Below are 24917 nucleotides of genomic sequence, written 5' to 3'. Positions count from 1 at the left end.
AGATGATCTGCCGATGGGACTGCCTGAAAAACAAAAGACCTCGTGTTAAGGATTTCTTTGTTCGGTCAATAGCACAGTTTCTTAAGTCACAAGGTTTGCAACATGCAAAAGAACTTCTTCGTGCTATCTCCATTGAGGCACTAAGTGAGACAGAGAGGGTCAGGACAATTCTGGAGCCCCTATCCCATCAGAAAAGTGCAAGAAATACTTGAGAGCGCAAATCGCAGAGGAATTTGTCCCCATTTCAGATGAGGAAGTCGAGGGACAAGAACCAGGTGATGATGCATTAAATCAGCACATCCAGACCAATGCCCGAGAGTGGGTGACAGAAATATGGATGTGAGGAGAGCAGGTCACTTGCCATGGCTGATGGGGATAGAGCAGGGGTGGGCAAACTTTTTGACTCGCGGGCCGAACTGGGTTCTAAATTTGGACCGGAGGGCCGAATCAGGAGCAGATGGACGTAGGCTTTGTGTGAAGTCATATCAGCGACCTGTAAAGGTCATTGCATAAGAGATTTTGGCCTTTAGTAGGTAGTAAAGCATGGATATTCCAAACAAGTTTTTTGAAAACAAATGCATTTATTAACAGCATTGAAAAAAAAAAAATAATTCACTAAAAAACTGCTATCAGTGATTCTCATAAAATACGACTATTTTACGAATATTATGAATAACGGTCTCTATCACTTCAGTGCCTGCAGGTCAGATTAATGCAGTGCTTCTCAAATAGTGGGGCGCGCCCCCCTTGGGGGGCGCCGTGTTATACCTGGGGGGGCGCGTGTGACCCTGGGGAACAGGCTTTTTTTTTTGCAGTACTAGAATAAAGTGTAATTGCGCATCTTCCCAGCAGGGGGCAGTGGCGCTCTCATTGTTACTTCTGTGACGTTTGCGACAGTGCAACATTTTACGACTTACAAGACAAGTTAGGATAGTCACGGTGGGGAGGGGCGCGAATAGTTTTCTTCTTGCTAGGGGGGGGCGTAACAGAAAATAATTGAGAAGCACTGGATTAATGAAAGGTGTTTATCTTATGAGATCACATCAAACGGCAAACATTCTGACCAAATATATCATCTTGAAGAATCGGTGAAAGCACACATCCAAATAAAGTAATCAAAACGGCAAAACGGTGAGGGGTACCTGAAAATCAGAGCAGAGTTTTAACTCACAAACACCTGGTAACAGAGGTGAGGAAACGGGAAACACTTCCTTAAAGTAAGCCTTAAGAACTTTACAGGTTAAGATTAGTCGCAAATAGGTGGTGCATCAATGTCCTTGAGCATCCTGCATTGTTTGAAAATGAGAATGGTCGCTAGTTTCAATCCCTGCTATGTGTACAAATCATATTCAAAATGCATTTTTTTTACAATAAACTTGAGAGCCTCCCGTTCATTTTCAGTGGGAACAGTGTTGTTGGTCTCCCTTTTTTGCTAGTGCGTCATAGTCTGGAGTAAAATTTGTTGTGGCAATTCTTAGGAGAGATCCGAGGTGTTGGTCCGTTTACCTCGATCTGTGACGGGTTGATATTGACGTTCATGTGGCTGAACGTCAGGTCGCGTACGTCGAGCAAAATTGGCCACTCTCTTTTAAACGCTCGGCACTGTGTCCACCTTGCTTTTCCTTGGGCGACTCATTTTAATGGAAGGATTCCAGGGGAAGGTTTGTGGGTGGCTTTCGCGCAAAACTGCATCTGAAAGCTCAGCGCGCGAATTACAAGAATGCTGTCGTCAAAGCCCACGCTCTAAATTCGGGACTGATACGAATAGAGCGAGAGTGCGCCATGTCCGTACTACTGAGTACGTACACGCACTTGTGAGTGTGCACCGAGCTTTCTGACACGGCTTCCGGTAGTAAATGCGCAGGCGAGCGCTTCGCCATCTACTGGGGAAACGCAGTCATTGCAGGCAAAATGACCAAAAAAAAAAAAAGTTTAATAATACAGTTTGTTCAGGGTTGGCGGCCCGGATTAAACGGTCCCGTGGGCCGGATGTGGCCCGCGGGCCGTAGTTTGCCCACCCCTGGGATAGAGACAATTATTCCCCAAATAAGGAGACTTGGAAGTTACTTGCCACTCTGGACAGCAATAATGGTCCCTCTCTTCAAAAGCGCCAGCATCACTGCAAGTTCCGCAGCTGTTGAAGCCGAGTTCAAAAACATTTTAAAAAAAGGCCTTTTCAAGCGTGAAAGCCTACCCGTTCGTGTGGACCGGCCGGTTTGTTGCTCGTCATCTTCCCTTCATTGAGGGAAACATGCGGATTTGCTCTGCAAAACAAAAAAGTGATGGGTGTGTGATTCCACGACTGTCAGAGAGCCTGACAATGTCTGCGGTACTTCTCAAACTGAAGTAGTAAACAAAAGGGGAGAAAAATCTCATCCTGGAGCGGAGCCAGATGCATCTACTGACAGTGCCGTTGAAAGCCGGAGAGGTTTAGCGGTCCCACCGAGAAAAAGAAAGACAACTTTCATATCTCTCTCCTTGTCCTGAATGGCTGCATATTGACACACAAGTGGGCTGGAAAAAAGTCAAGGTACCACTGTTGAAAAACGGGAACCATCAACAGCCTGTTAAAGTTCGCACGTCAACAGTGTTTGTGCATTTGATTCTTTCTTGCAATGCTTATGCTGTTCTTTCTGCGAACGTTTTTCATGTGAAAAGACTCTTCTGAACTATGAACGTGGGAACCAATTCCTCCACCTGGTGAAAAGCATCACAACACAGAGTGGGAACCCACAGAGGGCAGAACTGCTGGGGGAAATTTTCAAACCTGTCCTCCTGACCTCTGGTGCTCTCCAGATTGATGCACAATGCCACATCTCCACTGTACTTCAGAGCGCAATGAGGAATATCCCAAGTGTTTGTTCGTTTGATCAAACAATGCTCCTCACAGTACTGCAGTTTAAGCCAACAAGAAACAAGGCAAGTTGCACTTCCATGCTCCTCACAGTGCTGCAGTTTAAGCCAACAAGAAACAAGGCAAGTTGCACTTGTTTGTCCAAACGTTGCTGTCCTGCAGACCTGATTCATTTGGGAAATAACCATGATCCAAGTGTGAGTCCAATTTTGGGCCTTTTCTCTTCTTCATGATCAGTTGCTATTGTTGAGAGATGCTCTCAATTATCCATTTTCCTATTGTATGTGTGGTCAGCATATGTTAAAATTGTGTTATTTTCTTATGACAGCATCTCGATTTATTGTGTGATTGGAACCACCTGTTAAGTGGGCGTGTTTGATCAAAAGCCTTCCTGCATGCTGCACAGCGGCTCCCTACAAGCTGTCGCCGCAGTCGTCGCAGAGAATGGTGTGCAAACAGAGTTGATCGTCCTCCTCGTCTGTCTTTATTTCATTCCGCTGAGTTTGGTGCGATTGTGTTCCTCACAAGTACCTACTGCTGTATGGCTACTCTGCCAACAGGTTATGGGCCCAGGTAAACCCAACACCGCATGTTCCCACCGACGTACTGGTGATGATAGCACGCTGTGAGCACCATGAGCGGACGGGCTGCAGAGAGGAACAGTTTTGCTAGCCGCCGGTCGCGGTTAATGTTCGACGGTGATGAAAAGAATTACGAATTATGGGAGGCAAAGTTTTTGGGCCACCTGCGATTGCAGGATTTGAAAGAGGTTGTCTTAAACGAGCCCACAACCGAGGAAGAAGACGAACTACAGCAAGACGCTGGAAAGAGTGAGGAAGCGTATGCAGAACTCATTCAGTTTTTGGATGATAACAGTTTGTCGCTGGTGATGCTGCAGATGACGGGCGAGGGGCCCTACAGATCCTAAGAAACTACTATCAAGGCAAAGGCAAGCCACGCATCATGAGTCTCTACACAGAACGGACATCACTACAGAAGTCTGAGAGTGAAAGTGTGACCGAGTATGTGATCCGGGCAGAGACCGCAATCACAGCGCTAAGAAATGCCGGTGAGGTATTAAGTGATGGACTATTGGTAGCAATGGTGTTAAAAGGTCTGCCGGAGTCCTTGAAACCATTTGCAATCCATGTCACACAACGTGATGAGACGATGCAGTTCTCTGAATTCGAGACAAAAATGCCCAGTTACGAGGACACAGAGAAGATGCGGGCTGAGGCAGATGACAACGTGATGAACGTACGGCAGAGGAGAGCGAGACCTGACAGACCAGCTGACCGGGGAGCCGAGAGGAGCCCCGCGGAGGTGGTGTGCTTCAAGTGCGGCCTGAAGGGCCACATGGCCAGAGCCTGCCGACGTAAACTGTGGTGCAGTCATTGCAAGAGCAGCACCTGCAGGCGGAAGCAGCGCGGCAACCGGGACGACGCACGGAGGGTCCACGGGGAGACGGAAGACCAGGACCGAGACGAGTACTTCTTCCGAGTGAGCGAGGGGGCAGCAAGAGTCGACGTGAGAGGCCTGATGGTTGACTGCCGGGCTACCTCGCACATCGTCACAGACCTGGCAAAATTCAAGCGGTTTGCTGACGGGTTCCAGGCCGAGACACGCTGCGTGGAGCTGGCGGACGGCACGCGGTGCAAGGGCGTCGCGGAGCGGAGCGCCGAGGTGATGCAGAAGTCTGCCTGGTCGATAGCACAGGTAGACACACCTGAACGCAACGCTGAGGCAGGCGCTGTACATCCCATCCTACCCAACAGGACATCCTATCCGTGAAAGCAGCTACGGCCAGGGGAGCCACTGTGGTCTTCAAGGAGGAGAAGAACGTCCTCATCTACCAAGACGGTACGAAATTCCCCATCCACGTACGTGATGGACTATATTATTTGCATACAGTAAATGATGATGATGATCAGTGTAAAGGATGTCATGCTATTCAGACGTGGCATGAGATACGGGGACACTGCAACTATAAAGACATTCAGAAATGACAAAATGTTGTTGATGGCATGAAAATGAAGGGGGTCAATAAGCAAACCTCAACATTGTGAAGTGTGTACTAAAGGCAAGTTTTTCCCAAACCAGGAACAAAGACCCTGATGTGAGGGCTAAGACCCCTCTAGAACTAGTTCACACAGATTGGGCAGGGCCAATCCATCCAGAATCTAAAGAGGGTTACAGGTATGCAGTTTCATTTACTGAGGAGTTTTACAGCACTCTTTTTGTGTATTTCTTCAAGAACAAAAGTGACACTGTTCAAGCTACAGAAAGGTTTCTGGCAGATGTAGCCCCCCCCCCATATGGCAAAGTAAAATGTATCCGATCTGATAATGGTACTGAATTGACAAGTGAATATTACCAGACTTTGCTCACTAAACATGTGATTAAACATCAGACATCAGCACCGTACTCTCCTCACCAAAATGGTACTGCTGAGCGCAATTGGCGAACACTTTTTGACATGGCAAGGTGTATGCTCATTGATAGTGGTTTGCCAAAACAACTATGGACCGATGCAGTCCAAACTGCTGCTGTGATCCGGAACAGGTGTTTTAACAAAAGAACAGGGCAGACAGCCATCCAGATGTTTACAGGAAGAAGACCAAATTTGTCTAGGATGCAGAGGTTTGGTTCCGAGTGTTATGCCTATAAACAAGACAAGAGAAAGCTTGATCCAAGGTGTGAAAAACGTGTTTTTATTGGGTATGATTAAACCAGTCCTGCATACATTGCGTATTCCCCAGTCAGTAAGAAAGTGCAAAAGCACAGATTGGTCAAGTTTGTGGCAAAATCAGGTGTAGAACCACAAACGCAGACTAATGTCACATCTGAGGATGATGACTTTGTAAGAACCAAACCGAGAAGTCCAAATCTTGCGTTCGGAGAACAAAAACCTGAAGTCAGCCACCACCAACCACAACAAGAAAGAGCTGAGATCAAACGTGAGCCTGATGGTAGGTAGCCGTTACCCTACCAGAGAGAGAAGGCAGCCAGACAGATACACCGATTGTAATGTGTCCAAATATGTGTCTGATGATGAAGAGACTGATCAAGTCCAGAGTAACATTGATTACTGTTATCGTGTAATGTGTAACATATACCTGTGTCATTTTCGGGAGCTGTAGCCTCAGATAAGGCCAAAGAGTGGGTTTGAGCCATGGATGAGGAAATGCATTCACTTCAAGAAAACAACACATTTACCTTGACCAATTTGCCAGAGGGCAAGAAAGCAGTGGGGGGTAGATGGGTGTATGCCATTAAAACAGATGTTGATGGATTTGACAAGTACAAGGCCCGATATGTTGCTAAGGGATATAGCCGCCAAAAGATGGGCGTAGATTATGGGGAGACATTTTCTCCTACAGCTAACATGACCAGTGTTTGAGTTCTGATGCAGGAAGCAGCGCAGGAAAAGTTGATTTGACACCAAATGGATGTGAAAACCGCACATTTAAACGCACCCGTAGACTGTGAGGTCTACATGGAACAACCAGAAGGGCGTGAGGAGAGATCTCAAACAGATAGGAAGTTTGTATGCAAAATTGAGAAGCCATTGTATGGGTTAAAACAATCAGGCAGAAATTGGAATAAGTTGTTGCACGATCACTTGACAGAAAATCATTTGACCCAAAACCAAGCTGACCGCTGTGTTTACACAAGAGAGACAGAATATGAGAAAGTCATTGTGATAATATGGGTTGATGACCTATTAATTGCAGCAAGTAATGAAGAAGCTATGGAGGTCACAAAAGACATGCTGACAGCAAGGTTCAAAGTGAAGGACTTGGGTAAACTGAAACATTTCTTGGGCATCGATTTTGAGCAAACCAGTAACTGTGTAGCAATGTCTCAAGCTAAATATGTTGAGAAGATTTTAGAGAGGTTTAATATGCAAGATGGCAAAAGTAGATCGACACCTCGTGAACAAAAACTGAACGACACAGATGATGCTGCGTTATTGAGTGATGTTTCAATGTACAGAGAAGCAGTGGGTGGTCTTATTTATTTAACTGTATGTACAAGACCTGACTTGAGTTTTATTGTAAGCAAACTGTCACAGTATTTTAATCAACCTACTGTTGAACATTTTTGGACAGTGAAACATGTGCTCAGATATTTAAAGGGTACTAGTGACAAGAAGTTGTGCTACCAAATGAGTAATGACAACCTGGGTATACAAGCCTACAGTGATGCAAACTGGGCTGGTGATGTAGATCGACGTGGTACAACTGGTTATTGTGTAACTCTATCTCAGGGTGGTACTTTAGTGTCATGGAAGACAAAAAGACAGCCAACTGTAGCACTGTCTACTTGTGAGGCAGAGTATATTTCAGATGTTTGAAGTGAATTGGCATCAGTCGCTTGGGTTTGTTGAAATGTTTCCGGTGATCGAAACCTTTACCGCTGAATGATGTTGAAAAAGCAAAAAAAAACAAAACAAAACAAAAGCAACCACAACCAATCATCTCTCGCGTGCGCCGTGTTGATTTGCTGCTTGTTCAACTGTTTGTTGCCTTGGCGGCGAGAATGAATGATGACCAACAATGAGTCAGTCAAGTGAGCAAAAATACGGAGGGTTGGGGTGCTCTCTAGTGGAGGCATCTTGTAACGCACCCCACTTCTTTCTGCGAGCAGGACGGACGGACGTCTTTTGACCTCAACGTGTAAACCAGTGGTGTCAAAGTGGTTTTTTTCGCGGGCCGCATGGTAGTCACAGCTTCTTTCGGAGGCCCATTATGACTGCGTGTCAACCCAAATCAATGTACGAGCACCTCATATTATATCCAGTAAAAGCTCCGAAACAGACTGCCAAAAAACTCGTCTTCAAATCAGACTCAAATATTTAGAAGAAGAAAAAAAAGAAGATATTATTAAAAGTGAAGACAATTTGCAATTCTAGTAATGACACCAATTTGATGGACAATTTGTCTTCGCGGGCCACATCAAATGATGCGGCGGGCCGTATCTGCCGGCCGGGCCTTGACTTTGACACCTGTCGTGTAAACCCAATGGCCGAGAAAAGACAACCTTGCCAATAAAGAAGCAACTGGGTGTGACATGTTGGTTTGAAGCAACTTTGCCATGGAGAACTGCACCCTGAGGTCAGGTCGTTCGGTCGGGTCAGCTTGGCCTTTGTCCTGCAAAGCGACTGTGGCGTGAAAGGTCTGGAGAAGGTTGCTCAACGCGGAGGGAGGGAAGGACGGAGGGAACAGAACGTTCTGTCTTTATGATGACTTGAGAGTCAAATGTTCCATTGCAAATCTTTGTGACTTCAAAGCTGCTTGCCTTTCCGTGACGTGTCGTGTCGTGTCGTGTCGTGTCTTGTCGTGGGCAGCGATTCAACTGAAGAGGGCGCAACAGCAATGTGTCAATCAATCCTCTCATTTAGCAATTCAACTGAAGAGGGCGCAACAGCAATGTGTCAATAAATACTCTCATTTATTTCTACAAACATAGTTGCTCCATCAGAGCACAGACACACAGCTCGGTCACTTTTCCATTCCACATAGAACCGAAACGGCGTCGATTCAAGCAAGCGCCAAACGTCATGTTGTACATTTGACCTATTCCTTTGCTCCTTTCTCTTTGACTGCATGCTGAGGGAAATCAAGTTGATTGGTTGGCAACTTGCAAGCAAGCCTTCAACTTGGGCAGAAGCTTTGAGACGACGAAGGCTGAACGTGTCAAAGCAGAGTGACGTCACGCGCGGTGCGGGCTAGGACTTTAGTTGCGTCCGTGGGTCAGTCGCACTTGTCGAGTTGGAGCCGCCGTTCCTGTCTGCCAGTCTGCCTGCCTGCCTGCCTGTCTGCCTCGCTCGCTGTCTGAGAGTCTCGCATCGCAGCCCAAGTTGTTGATCAATCACCCAAGGCGCCCGAGGATGGTCCACCAAAGTTGCCGCGGCCGCCGCGAACTGCTCATCATGAGTCTGCGCCCCGCACTTGTGTGCTTTCTACTGCTCTCCCTAACCAGGATGGCCGAGTCAGATGGTAAAAGCTTCCTCACGACACTTTGTCAATTTCACACCAATGGCACATTGCGAATGCGATCAACGTCAATTTGGTGTCGACTCACTCGAGTGCAAGCAGCCTTAATGGTTTTCATGTCGCCAACGAGAGAGATCGATGCAGTCGCCGTCTGAGCAGTTCTTTCTTTCCAAGGACTTTTCTTCACCAGTTTGAGCCAGTCTTTGTCGTTTTCTAGCTTGCGCTCCTGAGTTAAGGTCGCTGGTAACTTTGAAGTGAATTGGTTTCAAACAGGCAAACCACACATGATTCTTCTTTTTTATTCTATTTCTTTCCTTTTTCTCTTTTCATTGGTGTGCAGGAGTAGTCTCTCTTTTTTTTTTTTTTTTCCGCCTTTGAAATAAAGCAACGAATAGAGGATGTCCGTTTCATTTTTGTATAGCTTGTATTTGCTTTCAGCTTCAGGTCAAGTCAACGTTTTCTTTCTTTCTTTCTTTCTTTCTTTTTCTTTTTCTCTCTCTCTCTCTCTCTCTTTCTTTTTCTCTTTCTTTTTCTCTTTCTTTTTCTCTTTCTTTCTTTGGTTAGAGCGACACCCTAACTAACCCTCCTGCCGTTTGCTTTGGTCTATTGATAGATTGCAATTCGTAAGCCTCCAAAACAAAATCAGGTCCCTCTCCCCCCACCGTCCGTTCATGTGACGATGTCATTTCGACTGAATCATAGCCAGCCTGTGCAAAAGATCATCATCGTGATTGGCTGTACTTCCCGCCTGATGCGTCGCACGTCGTTTGTGTTGGTTGTATTGATGGCGTACGCCCGCTAGCTAGTTAGGAGCCGTGAGAATTGTTTGAAAGGAATGCTCTGCCACGGCGATGAGTGCAAAAAGCAAACAATCCATTGTAAAATCTCTCGCTCATATTATCCTTTTGTTCCTTGCTTGTCCAGACTGCGACGGCACGGCTGACCAGGTGCAATTCTGCAAGGTTGGCGACAATCTCAAACTGGATTCAAGTTCCAATGAGAATGTCAAATGGACTTTTGATGGAAAGACCACAAACCTCCCAAGTACCGTTAATCATGACGATTCGGACACGCAAAAAAAAGTCCTGAAATTGGACGGCCTGAGCGCTGCAGACAGCGGCAAGTACACTGCCACCTACCCCAGCGGCGCCAAGAACTTCTTAATCCTCGTCGGAGCCGGTAAGTTGCACGACAATCGGCTGGTATCGCTGAGCGACCGTTGCGTTTTGTGAAAGACACCACGTGGCAAAGCGGGCGGCTTAAACGGTTCAAATTTGGAATGAAATTCAAATGTGCCACTTTGCCATCTGGGAGAAAAGCAAACGTTGCTCTCAGAGGAAATCGGGGCAACTCCTTTTCTTACCCTCGGCTCAAATCCTTTGCCGAGAGGATGGCGGGCGCCGCCGTCGTGCTACATTTGTCGGAGCGCAGAGCAAAATCGTGTAGCGCGTGCCCTCGGCGGGGCCCACCGGCTGCTGCACTCGGACTTGACCACTGAGGTGAATGTCACACTCTTTTGGGGTTTTTCAGTCACCTGCCCCGCAGCCGGAGAATGCAAAGTTGTGAAGGGGAGCTCCATCGAGATGGACTCCGGAGCGGCTTCCGAGACTGTCGCCTGGACTCATAAGAAGACACCTGGGGGGCCGGATACATCGATCCCTACCATCAACTTCCCTGACAACAACAAGAAAAAGATGGGCCTCTTCAACTTGAATGCAGACAACGCGGGGACCTACGAGGCCAAGTACCCCAGCGGCGAACCGAAGACCACTAAAACATTTACAGTCTCCGTCCAAGGTAGCTCTCACGCCGCGGGATTGTTGCCACGAAAGGAATTCAGCCGATGCACCCTTGCTCAAAACTTTGCCGCCTCACTTCTTCTCCCCAACAGATCCCATCACCACTGTCAAAATCGAGGGCGACGGTTCTGTGTGTGCAGGCGGCAAGGTCATCTTAAAGTGCGAGGTCACAGGTGATGCCAAAGACGTCACTTGGAAGAAGAACACTTCTCCCCAAACTACTAACGTCGATGGCAAGGTGATGACCATCAACGGGGCTAAACCGGACGACGCCGGTGAATACACTTGCCACGCCAAAAGCTACCTTGGCGGTCAACCGGTCGATAGCCCCAGGTTTCCTCTCGCCGTTAGCGGTGAGTACGCCGCCATTTCTTGGGTTGACGTCAGCCCTGTTTGCGAATGTGTCACTCCCTGTTTTCAACAGCGGCTGTCGACTGCGAGAAACAACAAAAAGGCACAAACTCCTCCACCTCCATCATCAACAATAACGAAGAAGAAGGTGAGTACTTCCATGTCACTGCCCGCCCTGCCTTGCCCAGGCCAATGATTGTCGTCACCTTTGCTCTAGATAAGAAGGGGAATGCCGCAGCCCGGGCCGCGTCCTGCTCCGTCGCTCTGGTGGTGATGACCAGCCTCCTTCAGCTCTGCTGGATGGTTTAGACACGGCGGCTGCCGGGTGAGTCGCCGGCCGCACCTTGCTCCTTTGTTGTTCCTCCTCCTTTGCGATTGCCAACCGGCGGCTGTCTGCTTTTCCTCAGTCGAATGGAAGTGCGGGCGGGGGGGGGTTGACTGCCGCCGCCGCCGCCACCTTTGCCTTTTTGGAGCGGGAGGAGCGAGCGCCCAGAGTGGAGCGACAGGCAAAGCTTTTTTTTTTGTTTTTATTGTTTGTTCCTTGTTCCGTTTAGTTCACTCGAGCATTTGAATCATCAGAATCACTGAATCCGCCACACAATCCAAATGGTGACTTAGTTTTGCGAATGTTTTGGATTGCAAACGCATCATCAGTGTCGAAAAAGTCAGCGGTCCAGGCTCACCTTTGCATTTTCAGCCGCTTAGTTGCCGTCGTCTTTGTTATTTGACTTGGCACTGGAAACAAAGAGGGAGGGACGGCGGCACGCTTGCTGTAGGTAAGTGCTCCCCCCTAGCGGCGGAACTGGTGGCAAATGTCAAAAGGTTCAAAAATGACCTTTCCAATTAGGCATGTATTATTAATACCTTTTGGTAGCCATCTTTGTATGACCTCGGTTAGTTAACGAGTTTGTTTTCAGTTGTCGATTTGACCTATTTATCCAATTTATTGAGAGTAAGCTATTATCCGTGTCTCGCTCAATTCTTGGCGTAACACTGTTGAACTTGAATTTGATCTAGTCCATCATTTAGTAATAGTAAGGTACCTTTTGTTAACCAGTCTCGAAGAATGATGAATTCTTTGATCTGTTCTTCCCATGTTGACTATGCGCATGATGATGCCAATCATTTCATCATTCACCATTTATATATTATCATGATTATTTCTTCATTTATTTATTATTGATTATTTATCTTTTTTCCTTTGATTATTCATTTATCATATCTCTTTTGTTACTCCGTATGGAATTAGACTTGTTTATTTGAACATTTATTCAATCGATTGAATCATTCATAGTAACCTCTCTCTACGTGATTTGAAATGATAGGCGCGCTCACAAACACTTGATTTGTTGTCGATCTGTTGATTATTCAACCTATTTAATCATTTGTTCAGAGAATCGAGTAAGCTATCTTTTGTTCTTATTTGGAAATCTAGGCGGTCGTAGCACGGTTGACTTATTTGAATGACTCAATTATTGATTAAGCTCTTTTGTTCTTACATGAGTTGAAATGATGGGCACCGCATGCTCACAAACACGCCGTCTGATTCAGCCATTGAATCACTCACTCTAATCAGTTATTCATAGAGTAAGCTATCTTGTAGTAAAAATGATCATCCATGTATACTGCTGGCACCTGAGAGAGATTGTCATGGCGCATGATGGGAAGTGTGAGGAGAGGGCGATTGGGGGCAGGAAATGACGCGCGAGTGTGGAGGGAAGGGGATTGGGCCGCCAGCAGCTCGTGTATGTATGATTGATTGTCTTAAGTTGTTATTTCGGTTCAATAAAAGCGATGAAATTGCACCCGACTCTGGTTTCTTTTGTCTGTAGCAGGCGTGCGTGTGCAGGAGAACCTTTGAAGGCAATGAAGGACCAAGGCATCGGCTGACATTTGACCAGTCAGCGCACAATTTGGGTTAACATTTGACCAATCGGCGCACTGCATGGATTTGAAGCGGCGGCTCGGTGGCGCACTGGTTAGCGCGTCTGCCTCAGGAGGGCAGCGGTTTGATTCCACCTTCAACCCTCCGTGTGTGGAGTGTGCATGTTCCAAATTAGTATGCCAGATGTTTTCAATTCAGGATATGAAGGTAACTTCTTGATATTGGAGAACACACAGTCCCGCAGTTGTGCAGATTTCTGGGCTACGTGCGTGATCTTGAAGGCAGGAGGTGAGCCATTTGGAACTAAAAGGGTTTTTGTGACCTCGATTGGAGCACTAGGTTGGGCCGAACTAGCGTTTAGAAAACCGAAAAATAAGCAAAACAATCGGGCCTTTTAATCACGCCTCATGCTCTCGCTGCTGACGTTGCCGTAAATAAGCTCCAAGAGAATCATTTGAGCACTTAACACGCCGCCGTGGAGTATCTATGCGATGAGCCAGACAATTTGCTGCGATTGTGTCTCATTAGGCCTAATCTGCAGAGCCGATAGTGCCGGCCGGGCCTTTAACTAATGATCTCTGCAAACAATAGATGTCCTGCAGAGAAAATGCTGTGAGATGGAAGAATGTCTGATGCCGCACTGCGTCTGCAGTGTTTCACTTTTTGGCAGAGCTGGCAGGCTCATTGTATAGAGCGATAAGATTCCCGCTTTTCTTTTTGCCCTATTAGAATGTGGTGGGGTTTTTTTTTTCCTTGATTGCAATAATAGTTATTTTAATTTACCGATCATACCAAAAGTTCTGCAGGACCCCCCCCCCCCCCCCCCACCACCACCACCCGCATCTCACACGCGTTGCGCCCCTGATCCCTTAAAAAAAGGTCACTTACGTTAAAAAAACAGCAGATGGCAGCATCTACATATTGACTGGAAGGCCTTTCTACGTACAGAATATGAATCTGAACAGAATAAAAAATACAAGAAAAAATGTATAATTGAAGATTTAATTCAAATATTTTTTTATTTGATAGTATTTACATTATATTGATTTATTTACAGTAATTTTTCTATATTTATATTTTAAATTTAATATTTCAATTATGTGTTTTTATGATTTAATCCAGGGGAATACGTCGATCGCGATCGGCCAGTCGATCTGGTTGATCGCATGACCTTTAAAAAAGAAAATTGCTGTATGCTAGAATCCAGCCCATCGCTTGATTGACATACAGGTAGGCCTGTCGGGAGGCAATCACAGTGAACCGCACATGCGCAATAGACAATAACTACAAAAATGTACGCACTATATTATTCATTCATTCATTCATTCATTCATTCTATTTATTGTAGTGGGTAGCTCTTTGTGACTTGGTCATTTTTAAAGTAGCTCGTAAGGTGAAAATGTTTGAGCACCCCTGATTTAATCTATATTTTTACATATTCTATAATTATTAGCTTTATTTGGTAACGTTTTGTCAACTTTTTAAGGACACATTTGTTTAAAGATTAAAGCTTCGTGTGGGCACATAAATTCGATAAAGCCATGCAATTTCACTTCTATTTATGCATATCACCGTCTTCTATTATTACGTTGACTGTACGTTAACGGGCACTCATGTGCATAATAACAATCAAACAAACGCATTAAATGAAACCGACACAGTCTCTGCGTTCTTTTTTTATTTTTTTCACGCTGACAACACGCCCTAGTAAACTCCAAATTCCTCTCCATGTTAATCCCGCTGTGCGTGCACTCATTCCTGATTTTTGCTTGTGTGTGTGTGTGCGTGCGCGACCTCGACGACCCCCTCTGTGTTTGTGTGCTTTTTTATGCATGAGCACATCAATGGGTGAGGCCCCCCCCCCCCCCCCCCTTTTATCTGCACCCGGACACACGCCAACACGCGGGATTTCCGTGGCTCACACATCAGGCATGATAATTACATGTGAGATGTTGCCCTGTTGCACCTTCACTTTACTCTGGAGGTATTTCAAGGTCGAATGGAGCCTTTTATTTCCAGGATTCACCTACACAGGGTGAATAAATGCTAGACGGGACATGGGCACCAGAGGGAATGTTGGCCAAGGCTTTTATGTCCTCTTGCGAGATGTGATTTGGACATCTAGTGATTTAAATCCACTGCTTACACTAACTGGATGAAGGTCAGATGTGATTTTGACCTCTGGTAATTGAAATCCACTGCTTACACTAACTGGATGAAGGTCAATTTAAGATATATGCTGAAGGGAGTGAAAATGATGTGGAAGTTAGCTGAGCACACAGACCCCCCCCCCCCCCCCCCCACCCCAATGGCTTCTTTGGATTTGGCCATGATGGCTTATTTGAGGTCACCTGTTTGTGGGGTTTCTCAGCACTCCTTTTTGGATCATCATCACTACCAAATGTATGCGGGATTATTAATGTGAGTTTTGCGGTCACAAGCTCAACGCAAATCGATGACTTTGAGTACTTCAAACGTAATGTGGAAGTTTCATTTTGTCTTGAAAGTCTCTTGAATTATTGCTTAAGTCAAAGCAGAATGGTTGCTTGGATAAAAAAATGGAGTCAGTCATCTTTGAGGACTAGAAAAAATTATTGTTGAGAGGCTTGTGAGAATTTCAATTTACCGCTGAAGTGAATGGAATATTGAATGGAAAAAACAGGGCGCAGTGATGTTAGCCCGTTTTGCGCAGAGGATAAAGAATATCTGCATTATTTTGTATACATTGTGTACATGACTACTGTAGGTTTCAAAACATGTCGCATACAGGGATGTAAAACACAAGGACGTTATTCATTAACGTAACTATGTGAGGTTTACATTGTTAGCTTTAAGGTAGCATACGATGTGTTAATTATATTTCGAATGGCGCGGGTGGGGGTTGTATTGTTTTAAGGAAATAATTTTTTTTCTCCTAATTGTCACAAAAAAGAAAAAAACAATAAATGTCTTCTGTTGCAATTTTGGATTAGGTTCTTCAGGCGTACCTAATAATTCCTTCACCTTATAGCTAACACAGCGCCTCCTATGCGTGATTTTTTTTTCACGCATCAACACGGGCGTGGCTACTACGTTTGCCTGAAGCATCGACAGAATGAGGGTAGGGGGGATCTGCAGCCGTGGTCTGCCCGGGGGTCTTGTGGATGCTCTAGTGATGAATGAAGAGTGACAGATCGGGGTTATCCGCCAGGGGAGTCCATTTTCTTTGCAGTGCACGCGGAGCTATAGCAAGAAGAGAGCGAGGCGTGAAGAGAACCCCTCCCCTCTTCTACCTCTCTCTCTCGTTCGCTCTCTCTCTCCTTCGCTCTCCACTCCGATGCATCAGTGAGCTTCAGGCGGCTCCACGCCGCATTGCCGCTGCTCCGTCTCACTCAAGTCACACACAGGGACTCAAAACAGTGGACGCTGGATTTAGGGGATCTTCTAGAAGATGGACATGCAACACATTCCTTCCTTTTTCTTCGCTTGCCATCCCCAGGCGATGCTGATTCTAGATGCGGCACGGCCACATATTTGGATGTAACCCACAAGTTTGCGCCTCGTGAATGCAGCAAACGCTTTGTATTTTTCTCGAGTGAAACGGCAATTCGTCGGAGCGGTCTCCGTCATGGCTGTTGACTGAATGGAAGAGCAGAAGAGTACGTGAAGGTGCACTTTCCGGAAGTCCGCAATCCCCCCGCACGATGCAGATCCTCTCACCCGGGATGCTATTGGTGATAGTCCTCGTCAATGCACAAGTGTGTTTGTCCGTGACAAACAATGAGGGCGGAAAAGAGGTCCTGATCCCGCACCCCGTCGGGACTTCCAGCGGCTCACCCCGGGATATTCGGCAAAGCAAAAGCAGAGACCGCGCCACAGGTGAGACCCCGGCGGCAATCATCCGAGGGACCTTGAACTCCACGCGACCGTGGAAACGAGGGGTTGCGGGAGAAGTGAGGCGCTTTGCACACAACAAGCACGACTTGAATGGGACGCTGACACCCGTGGAGGATGCCGTCTCCCGTTGGGAAACGATGCACCGCCGTAGTAAGAGGATAAAGTTGGATGGCGGGGTGAAGGGTGCGGGCACCCCGGCAGGTGGACACCACAATACGCTTAAGACCTCCTCAATGGGTGGAGGGGGGCCCACGGAGGGAGATCGACACAGGAGGGGAACAAAAGAGGTGTAAAAAAGCCCCCCCTTGTGGACGCCAAGTATGACACCCTTTACTGTGACTTTCTCTCTCCCTGCTGATGACGCATCGCTTCAACTAACGTTCAGCCAATCAGCGTACAGTTTGGGCTTGCGATATTACGCTGTAGTAATTCTACCGAAGAACCCGCTCTGACAGCGCCGATTTAGTAATCCAACCTCGTACTCACAGCTGTCCGTTTTATGTGCGTCTTTGGCAAGTAAGAGACTGTATTATGTTCAATAATAACTGTGGTGTATTGATTTGGTAATGTTGGTTGGTATAAGTATTATTTCAGTGCCTATTTGCTGCCAATGTGATACTTCTACTTTTACCCAGTAGAGGGCGCACTCGCCTAGAGTTGACTACCGAGGATTGATGTTAGACAGAAGAAGTTGTACAAGAGAGAAACCTGTGCTTGTACTGTGTGTGCCGTTCTATTAAAAAGTCCTCTAAACTTGGAGAGTGTGCGCGTCATTACGGCCACGATATAACATATTTTTGGACGAGTTGTTCGGACGACAAGGACTTAAGAAGGGAGGAGTACCAAGTACCGTGAAAGTTTGTAAAAGATGGCGACCATTGGCACTCTGGCGGCGTTTGATGCGAAAAATCAAAGCTGGGAAGAATACTGTGAAATAATGGATCAGTTTTTTGAGGCCAATGAGATTGATGATGGGGATAAGCAGAGAGCTATTCTCCTCAGTGTTGTCGGCGCATCTACATACAGTTTAATGCGGAATCTCCTTAGTCCAAATAAACCAAAAGAGAAGACTTACGGCGAGCTGGTGGCACTACTAAAAAAACACTTCGACCCAAAGCCAAGTGAAATCGTCCAGAGGTACAAGTTTGATTCTCGCAGTCGTAAGCCAAATGAGTCGGTGATGGAGTACGTAGCGGAGCTGCGGAGGCTGGCCCAGGACTGTAATTATGGCAACACCTTGGAGCAAAAGTTGAGAGACAGGATCGTTTGTGGAATAAATGATGATCGGATTCAAAGAAGACTCCTGGCAGAAGCAGATCTAACGTGTGGGAAGGCTTTGTCCATTGCAGTTGCGGCAGAAACAGCAACTAAAAATGCGCAAGACCTGCAGAATCCGTGCACCACTGCGACGTGCTTCAAAGTAAACAAAGGCCCGCAGCAGCGAGGTGCGTTCAAGTGCGGAAATGTTCAGGAGTGCTATCGTTGCAAAGGACAACACAACGCTGCAGAATGTAAGTTTAAACGAGAAAAATGTCATGCATGTGGAAAAGTGGGTCATATTGCCAGAGCCTGCAGAAATAAAAGCAAACAAAAGAGATATGTAGTAAATCCTACAGCTGAAAAGGAGCAGTCTCGTTCAAGTTATCGGTCTCATAACGTTCAAGAGCGACCGGAGGACAGTGATACAGATAGTTCAGAAGAAGATTCCTTTCCTTTACAAAATATAAAGTTTAAGCTTGGACGTATGAGTGAAATATACCTGAGAAAAGTTGATCCGTATACAGAGAGCATGAAACTAAATGGGAAGAGAGTTCAGTTTGAGATTGACACAGGTTGCAGTCTCACAGTAATGAGTGAGAAGACATTCCTAACAACATGGAGAACCAACAAGACTCCTTGTATTAAACCAGTTCGACTCAAGTTGGAGACATACACTGGGGATCGAGTTGAAGTTGTGGGGGCAGCTCAAGTCCAAGTCAAGTACAAAAAGCAAAGAGCTAAACTGCCCCTAGTGGTTGTGAAAGGAGATGGTCCCTCATTACTAGGCAGATGCTGGCTAGAGGACATTCAGCTGAATTGGAAAGAAATAAAAGCCAGACACAAAGAAAGACAAGTACATCAGATACACACAGACCAGAAAACAGTGGAAACAAAAGTGACCTTACAAGAAGTACTGTGCAAACATGATGAAGTTTTCAAGGAGGAGCTGGGCACTTTAAAGGGCACCAAAGCCACTATTCATGTGAAGGGAAATGCTGTTCCGCGCTTCTTCCGTCCAAGGTCTATTCCTTATGCCATGAGAGCAAAAGTGGATGAGGAAATTGACAGACTGTTAAAAGAAGACATTATCACACCAGTTAAGTACTCAGAATGGGCAGCACCAGTGGTACCTATCCTGAAACCAGTGGGCACAGTCCGATTATGTGGAGATTATAAACTAACTGTAAACACCGTGTCATCCCTTGAGCAGTATCCGATACCCAGAGTTGAGGATTTGTTCAATGCACTTGCCAAGGGTAAGCAGTTCTCTAAGTTAGACATGAGTCATGCTTATCAACAGATACGTATGGATGAGGACTCCGAGAAATACCTCACCGTGAATACGCACAGGGGATTGTTCACCTACAACAGGCTTCCATTCGGTGTGGCCTCTGCCCCGGCCATATTTCAGAGAACGATGGAGAGTCTTTTATGCGGGATTCCTCTAGTAGCTGTGTATCTAGATGATATATTGGTAAGTGGCATGGACCAATCTGATCACCTAAAAAACCTAGACTCTGTGCTAAACAGATTGAAAGAAGCGGGACTACGCCTTAGGAGAAACAAGTGTACGTTCCTTCAAGATGAAGTGGAGTACTTGGGCTACAAAGTCGATGCACAAGGATTACACCCCATTGCCCAAAAGGTCAAAGCAATCCAGGATGCTCCTGCCCCAGCAAATGTTTCAGAGCTGAAATCATTCTTGGGGTTGTTAAACTACTACAACAAGTTTCTTCCAAACCTGGCAACCCTGTTGGCACCATTACATGAGTTGTTGAGACGTGATGTTCGTTGGAAATGGGACAAAGAACAAGAAGAGGCATTCCAGAAGGCAAAGGACTTGCTTAACACTTCAGATGTTCTTGTACACTACTCAGCTGACCGTGAGTTGGTTTTGTCGTGTGATGCTTCCCCTTACGGAGTGGGGGCAGTATTATCACATATCATGGAAAATGGATGTGAGAGACCAATTGGATTTATGTCCCGTACCTTACAACCTGCTGAGACAAGATACTCACAGTTGGATAAAGAAGGTCTTGCGGTCATGTTTGGGATTGAAAAGTTTCATAAATACATATATGGTCGAAACTTTACCATTTACACGGATCACAGGCCATTGATTTATCTGTTCAATGAGAAGAAGCCAATTCCTCAAATGGGATCACCTAGAGTGCAGCGGTGGGCTGTGAAGTTGAGTGCATACAAATACAACGTTGTCTACAAACCAGGCAAACATCATGCAAATGCAGATGCCTTGAGCAGGATGCCAGTTCCTGTCAAGTTAAGGAAAGAGGAGAGTACTGAGCAAGTACTTATGATGGACATGTTGGATGAGACATCGATAGATGCAAAGCAGATAAAGAGCTGGACGGCAAAAGACACTGTTTTATCACAAGTTCATGAATACATCCTGAAAGGGTGGCCCACAGAAACCGATCCAAATCTGAAAGCTTTCCACCAGAGAAAATTGGAGCTCGGTGTTAGAGATGGCTGCGTTCTCTGGGGAGCTCGAGTGGTCATCCCTGCCAAAGGAAGAGATAGGATGTTAAAAATGTTACATCAAACTCACACAGGAATGACTAAAATGAAAGGTTTGGCAAGATCATACATGTGGTGGCCTGGAATGGATCAGGATGTAGAGAGAACGGTTCAAGCATGTCACGAATGTCAGGCACATCAAAAAGCACCTGCTTCTGCTCCTCTACACCCGTGGGAATGGCCTGAATCACCATGGTCAAGGATTCATGTGGACTATGCAGGACCTTTTCTAGGAGAAATGTTTCTCGTAATTGTGGATGCACATTCAAAGTGGTTGGATGTTTACCCTACAAAAACATGCACATCCTTAGTCACAATCGAGAAACTCGGACAGAGCTTTAGTAATTTTGGAATACCAAAAATGCTGGTGTCCGACAATGGAACTTGCTTCACAAGTGCTGAGTTTGAAGCGTTCATGAAGCAAAATGGTATCAGTCATGTGAGATCCGCTCCTTTTCACCCATCCTCAAATGGACTCGCAGAGAGAGCAGTTCAAACTTTTAAAGAGGGGATGAAGAAGATGAAAGAAGGGACAATACAAACAAGGTTATCAAGATTCTTGTTTAGCTACTGGATCACACCTCACGCAACAACGGGCTTATCACCTGCCGAACTCATGATGTCACGCAGACTAAGGTCCGCCCTGGATTTGGTTGTTCCGGATATGAAAACCAAAGTGCAACAAAAGCAACTTACACAGAAAGAAAATCATGACACACGGAGTAAGCAGAGAGGGTTTACGTCAGGAGAGGACGTACTCATCAGGAACTATTCCTATGGACCGAAATGGATTCCTGGTGTTATCCAAAACACTTCAGGACCCCTTTCCTATACCGTTAGTGTTGGTACTGGTCAAGTTGTGAAAAGGCATGTAGATCAGGTAAGAGCAAGATTATCCAATCTCGAGACAAAGGTTGAGAAGGAGAAAAGCTTAGTATTTTTTCCAGAGACTATTGCAAAGATTCCACTACCGGAAATAAATAAACCACAGATGTTAGAACTGAGTTCTAATTCAGAGAAGGTGTCAGAGTTACTACCTGCTACCAATACCCAGGATGAAAAGGTTGTACCACCACAGACAGAGTTGAGACGTTCTAGTAGAGTGAGACATACCCCTGTTCACCTCAAAGACTTTGTTCCTTAAAGTAGAATGTTATTAAAAAAAAAAAAAAAAAAAAGTCATACTGAGTTACATTAAGTAATTTTTCTGTTTATGTTGTTTTTGCTTAAATGTGGGGGAGATGTGGTGTATTGATTTGGTAATGTTGGTTGGTATAAGTATTATTTCAGTGCTTATTTGCTGCCAATGTGATACTTCTACTTTTACCCAGTAGAGGGCGCACTCGCCTAGAGTTGACTACTGAGGATTGATGTTAGACAGAAGAAGTTGTACAAGAGAGAAACCTGTGCTTGTACTGTGTGTGCCGTTCTATTAAAAAGTCCTCTAAACTTGGAGAGTGTGCGCGTCATTACGGCCACGATGTAACAGGGACCGTTGCTTTAATGTACGATTTCATTACGTGAGGATCGTTAATTCATTAAATCTCCATTCCATACGGAACTTTGTTGTGGGGGGATCCGTTTTGGTTGGGGTTATGAATATGATTGCAAACTCTTTCCTTTTTGTCTTTATAAACGTCGGAAGAGTTCATCTCCATCAGGAGAGATTTGGGTCCGTCAGTGGGGGAGGAGGAATACTCCACGATAGGGATGGGCGATACCAATGATTTTGGAATCGATCCGATACCAAGTATTTCCTACCCAAAATACCCGATATTCGATCCGATATCGATACCGGAAGTGTTTTTTCCCGCCAAAAAAACAATTTAAATGCAGTGGCATTCTAGCTCTTGGAGAGTCATCTATTGAATTTTGTAGAAAAAGGTATTACGTCATGTACATGAATTATTAACCTTTTTAGACATTAGTGCATTAGTGGAAGATGCATATTAATAGTATAACTTTAATAAAAAGGAGCTATTCTTTACTTTTTTTTCTCTCTCTCTGTTGTTGGGAAAAAGTTTTGTCTTTTAGTATAATCTAAAAAGAGACATGGTACCAACAGAGATGCAGGGCTTAATCGTCATGAGCAGCAAAACTATCAATTTGTAAAGCCACTGGATACTTACATTTAATATTGTAATACTTTAGTGTTGTTTATAGGAAGTGGAGTTACAAATAAAACGTATGGCGTTCGACCACAAATTGAAAAGGGGAAAACTTTATTTATAAATGACTGACTAAAGCATAGTAATTATTGCTTCAAATAGCACATCAACCACAAATGCTTACGATTTTTGGTTAGCACCTGATACCTGGATATGTCTTGCCTTTCTGAAACGCTGCTTCTAAGGTACTTTGGTACCTTAGCCTCCCTCGGTGTGGCTGCAGGGTTTTCCGTCGCTGCCTTAGTGTCTGCGGCACGTTTCAACTGCAGCTCTTCATGAACCGTGGGGTGAATTTTGCTTAAATGTTTTGTCAAGTTTGTGGTGTTGCCACAATATTTAATTGTTTTGTGACATATTTCACATTTTGCCTCGTTGTTATTAAGTAAAATATAATATCCCCAAACCAGACTTCTCTTGCGTTCGGACTGGGCCGCCGCCGTGGCCATGCTTGTTTGTGTTTGTTTGGATTGGAACGGGGGGGGGGGGGGGCGGAGGAGGAGGGCTTGGCTTGTGAGAAAAGGGGGCGGGAGCAGAGCAGAGCAGGACACGCCGGTGCAGCAGGCGGAAGGAAAAGTAGTGCTAGCATGAGTGCAAGTCGTCAAATTGGAGCAGAGAAAAATGAGGAAAAATATAATTAAATAATTGTAAGTATCGATATTTTAGCTAGGGAGATCGATACTAAAAATGAGCAGCCTGGATCGATATATCGATATTTTGGTATCGATCCGCCCATCCCTACTCCACGGCTGTTCGACGCTACTCGTGTGTATGTTTCCGCGCGCGCGTGTGTGGGCGCACAGTCTCTTAATAGGGGTGTAAATCGCGGGTTTTGTCAGGATACGATATAATATCGATATAAAGAACTACGATACGATATTTGCCGATATCTTAAAGCCTGCTGCGATTCATTCACGATATATCGCGATATAGTGCTCTACGATCGATTTTTTTTTTTTTTTAAATAAAAAATATAGAACAATATCCTGATTTACAACAATTCATACGCAAAATCAACAAGGTACTGCAAACTCTTTATTTACGAAATTACAAGAGTATTGTAGTATACAAATTGCTTACTTTAACACTGAACTTTGATGTCGTGTTTTTTCTTTAAATGTGCGGCGAGATTTGTGCTCCCTGAATATTTGATCACCGCATGGCAGGATTTACAAACTGCACGTGTCTTGTCCGTTGAGCCATCTTTTCTTTGGAATCCAAAGTGCTTCCAAACGAATGACTTGAAGCCTAAAGGGGAGCAAATTTCCTCGTCTTTTTGGACACTAGCCATAGCACCAGCCCAGGAGCCGCGTGCTAGTTGTCGACTCCCCTTTCACGTGCAGCAACGCCGCGCACTGCTCCCTGCTCCCGGAAAGAGGAAGCAAGCAACAATGAACTGGATTTCAAAATAAAGTCGCGTCTATTGTCCGAGGTCAAACACGGCGATATAAATCGATGTTTACCTTTAGCATCGATGCCAATAAATCGTAGAGCATTATATCGATTAATCGATGTGTATCGATGTATCGTTACACCCCTATCTCTTAAATGTTGTTAATCCAACCTCTGCACTTTCTGCTGCATTCATGCAGATGTTGGACGCGTATCTCACAATACAGTACTCGGCTCTAAAATGAATTCATGATGCCCCCCAAATGCAAACTCTACTTGCTTTGTTTGGAATGCATGCACTGTTTTCCTTCAAAAAAACAACAACCTTAAAAACAACGAACCAGTCAGGCACCTCAGTCAAACGCACCAGTATAAAAAATGAAATGAAAATGTTTTAACACGACGTATTCATGCGTCTCAAAGTCGTCCAACCAATTTGACACTGATCAATCGTGTTGTGTGTGCGTGGGTGCGTGAGATTCACATTGAAGTACTGGATAAATCCAGCAAGTGTCGCTGTTTGTTTAAAATTGCACAGTATCAAACCTCAGAGTCGTACACGATGCCTCCCTCCCTCACAACTCTGGACTCATCCATAGCAGCATTGAAATTTAAAATGTCAACATTTCCTCTATTTTCATTTTAAACAGGCAAACACCAAAATCAACCTGGACATCTACCCCCATGTTTTGTCAGGGTAGATGTAGCACACTGTATCAAGATGATCTGCCGATGGGACTGCCTGAAAAACAAAAGACCTCGTGTTAAGGATTTCTTTGTTCGGTCAATAGCACAGTT

The 24917-nt window shown here is 45.3% G+C and overlaps 1 protein-coding gene and 1 long non-coding RNA gene across 5 annotated transcripts in view; one reads left to right on the top strand and one right to left on the bottom strand.

Annotated features, from left to right (window-relative positions):
* LOC133145060 (uncharacterized) overlaps positions 1–24917 on the bottom strand; it is a 226256-nt gene that overhangs the window by 105495 nt on the left and 95844 nt on the right. The window lies entirely within an intron of this gene.
* On the top strand, positions 8241–12808 carry LOC133145691 (basement membrane-specific heparan sulfate proteoglycan core protein-like). The gene is made up of 7 exons (XM_061269361.1): positions 8241–8856; positions 9778–10032; positions 10384–10650; positions 10745–11005; positions 11077–11151; positions 11221–11328; positions 11411–12808. Exons 1-6 carry the CDS (start codon positions 8748–8750, stop codon positions 11310–11312), a joined length of 1059 nt encoding a protein of 352 aa, XP_061125345.1. The 5' UTR covers positions 8241–8747; the 3' UTR covers positions 11313–11328; positions 11411–12808.

The sequence above is a fragment of the Syngnathus typhle genome, linkage group LG21, assembly GCF_033458585.1.
Source record: "Syngnathus typhle isolate RoL2023-S1 ecotype Sweden linkage group LG21, RoL_Styp_1.0, whole genome shotgun sequence".
Classification (NCBI taxonomy): Eukaryota; Metazoa; Chordata; class Actinopteri; order Syngnathiformes; family Syngnathidae; genus Syngnathus; species Syngnathus typhle.
The sequence above is the reverse complement of the archived record's forward strand: the minus strand, read 5'-3'. Positions and strand labels throughout refer to the sequence as shown.

Excerpts from the sequence above, each read along its gene's own strand:
- LOC133145691 (XM_061269361.1), top strand. The coding sequence starts at position 8,748 with ATGGTCCACCAAAGTTGCCGCGGCCGCCGCGAACTGCTCATCATGAGT. Across the intron at positions 10,651-10,744 it reads ATTTACAGTCTCCGTCCAAG|ATCCCATCACCACTGTCAAA; the intron begins GTAGCTCTCACG and ends TCTCCCCAACAG. Across the intron at positions 11,152-11,220 it reads CAACAATAACGAAGAAGAAG|ATAAGAAGGGGAATGCCGCA; the intron begins GTGAGTACTTCC and ends CCTTTGCTCTAG.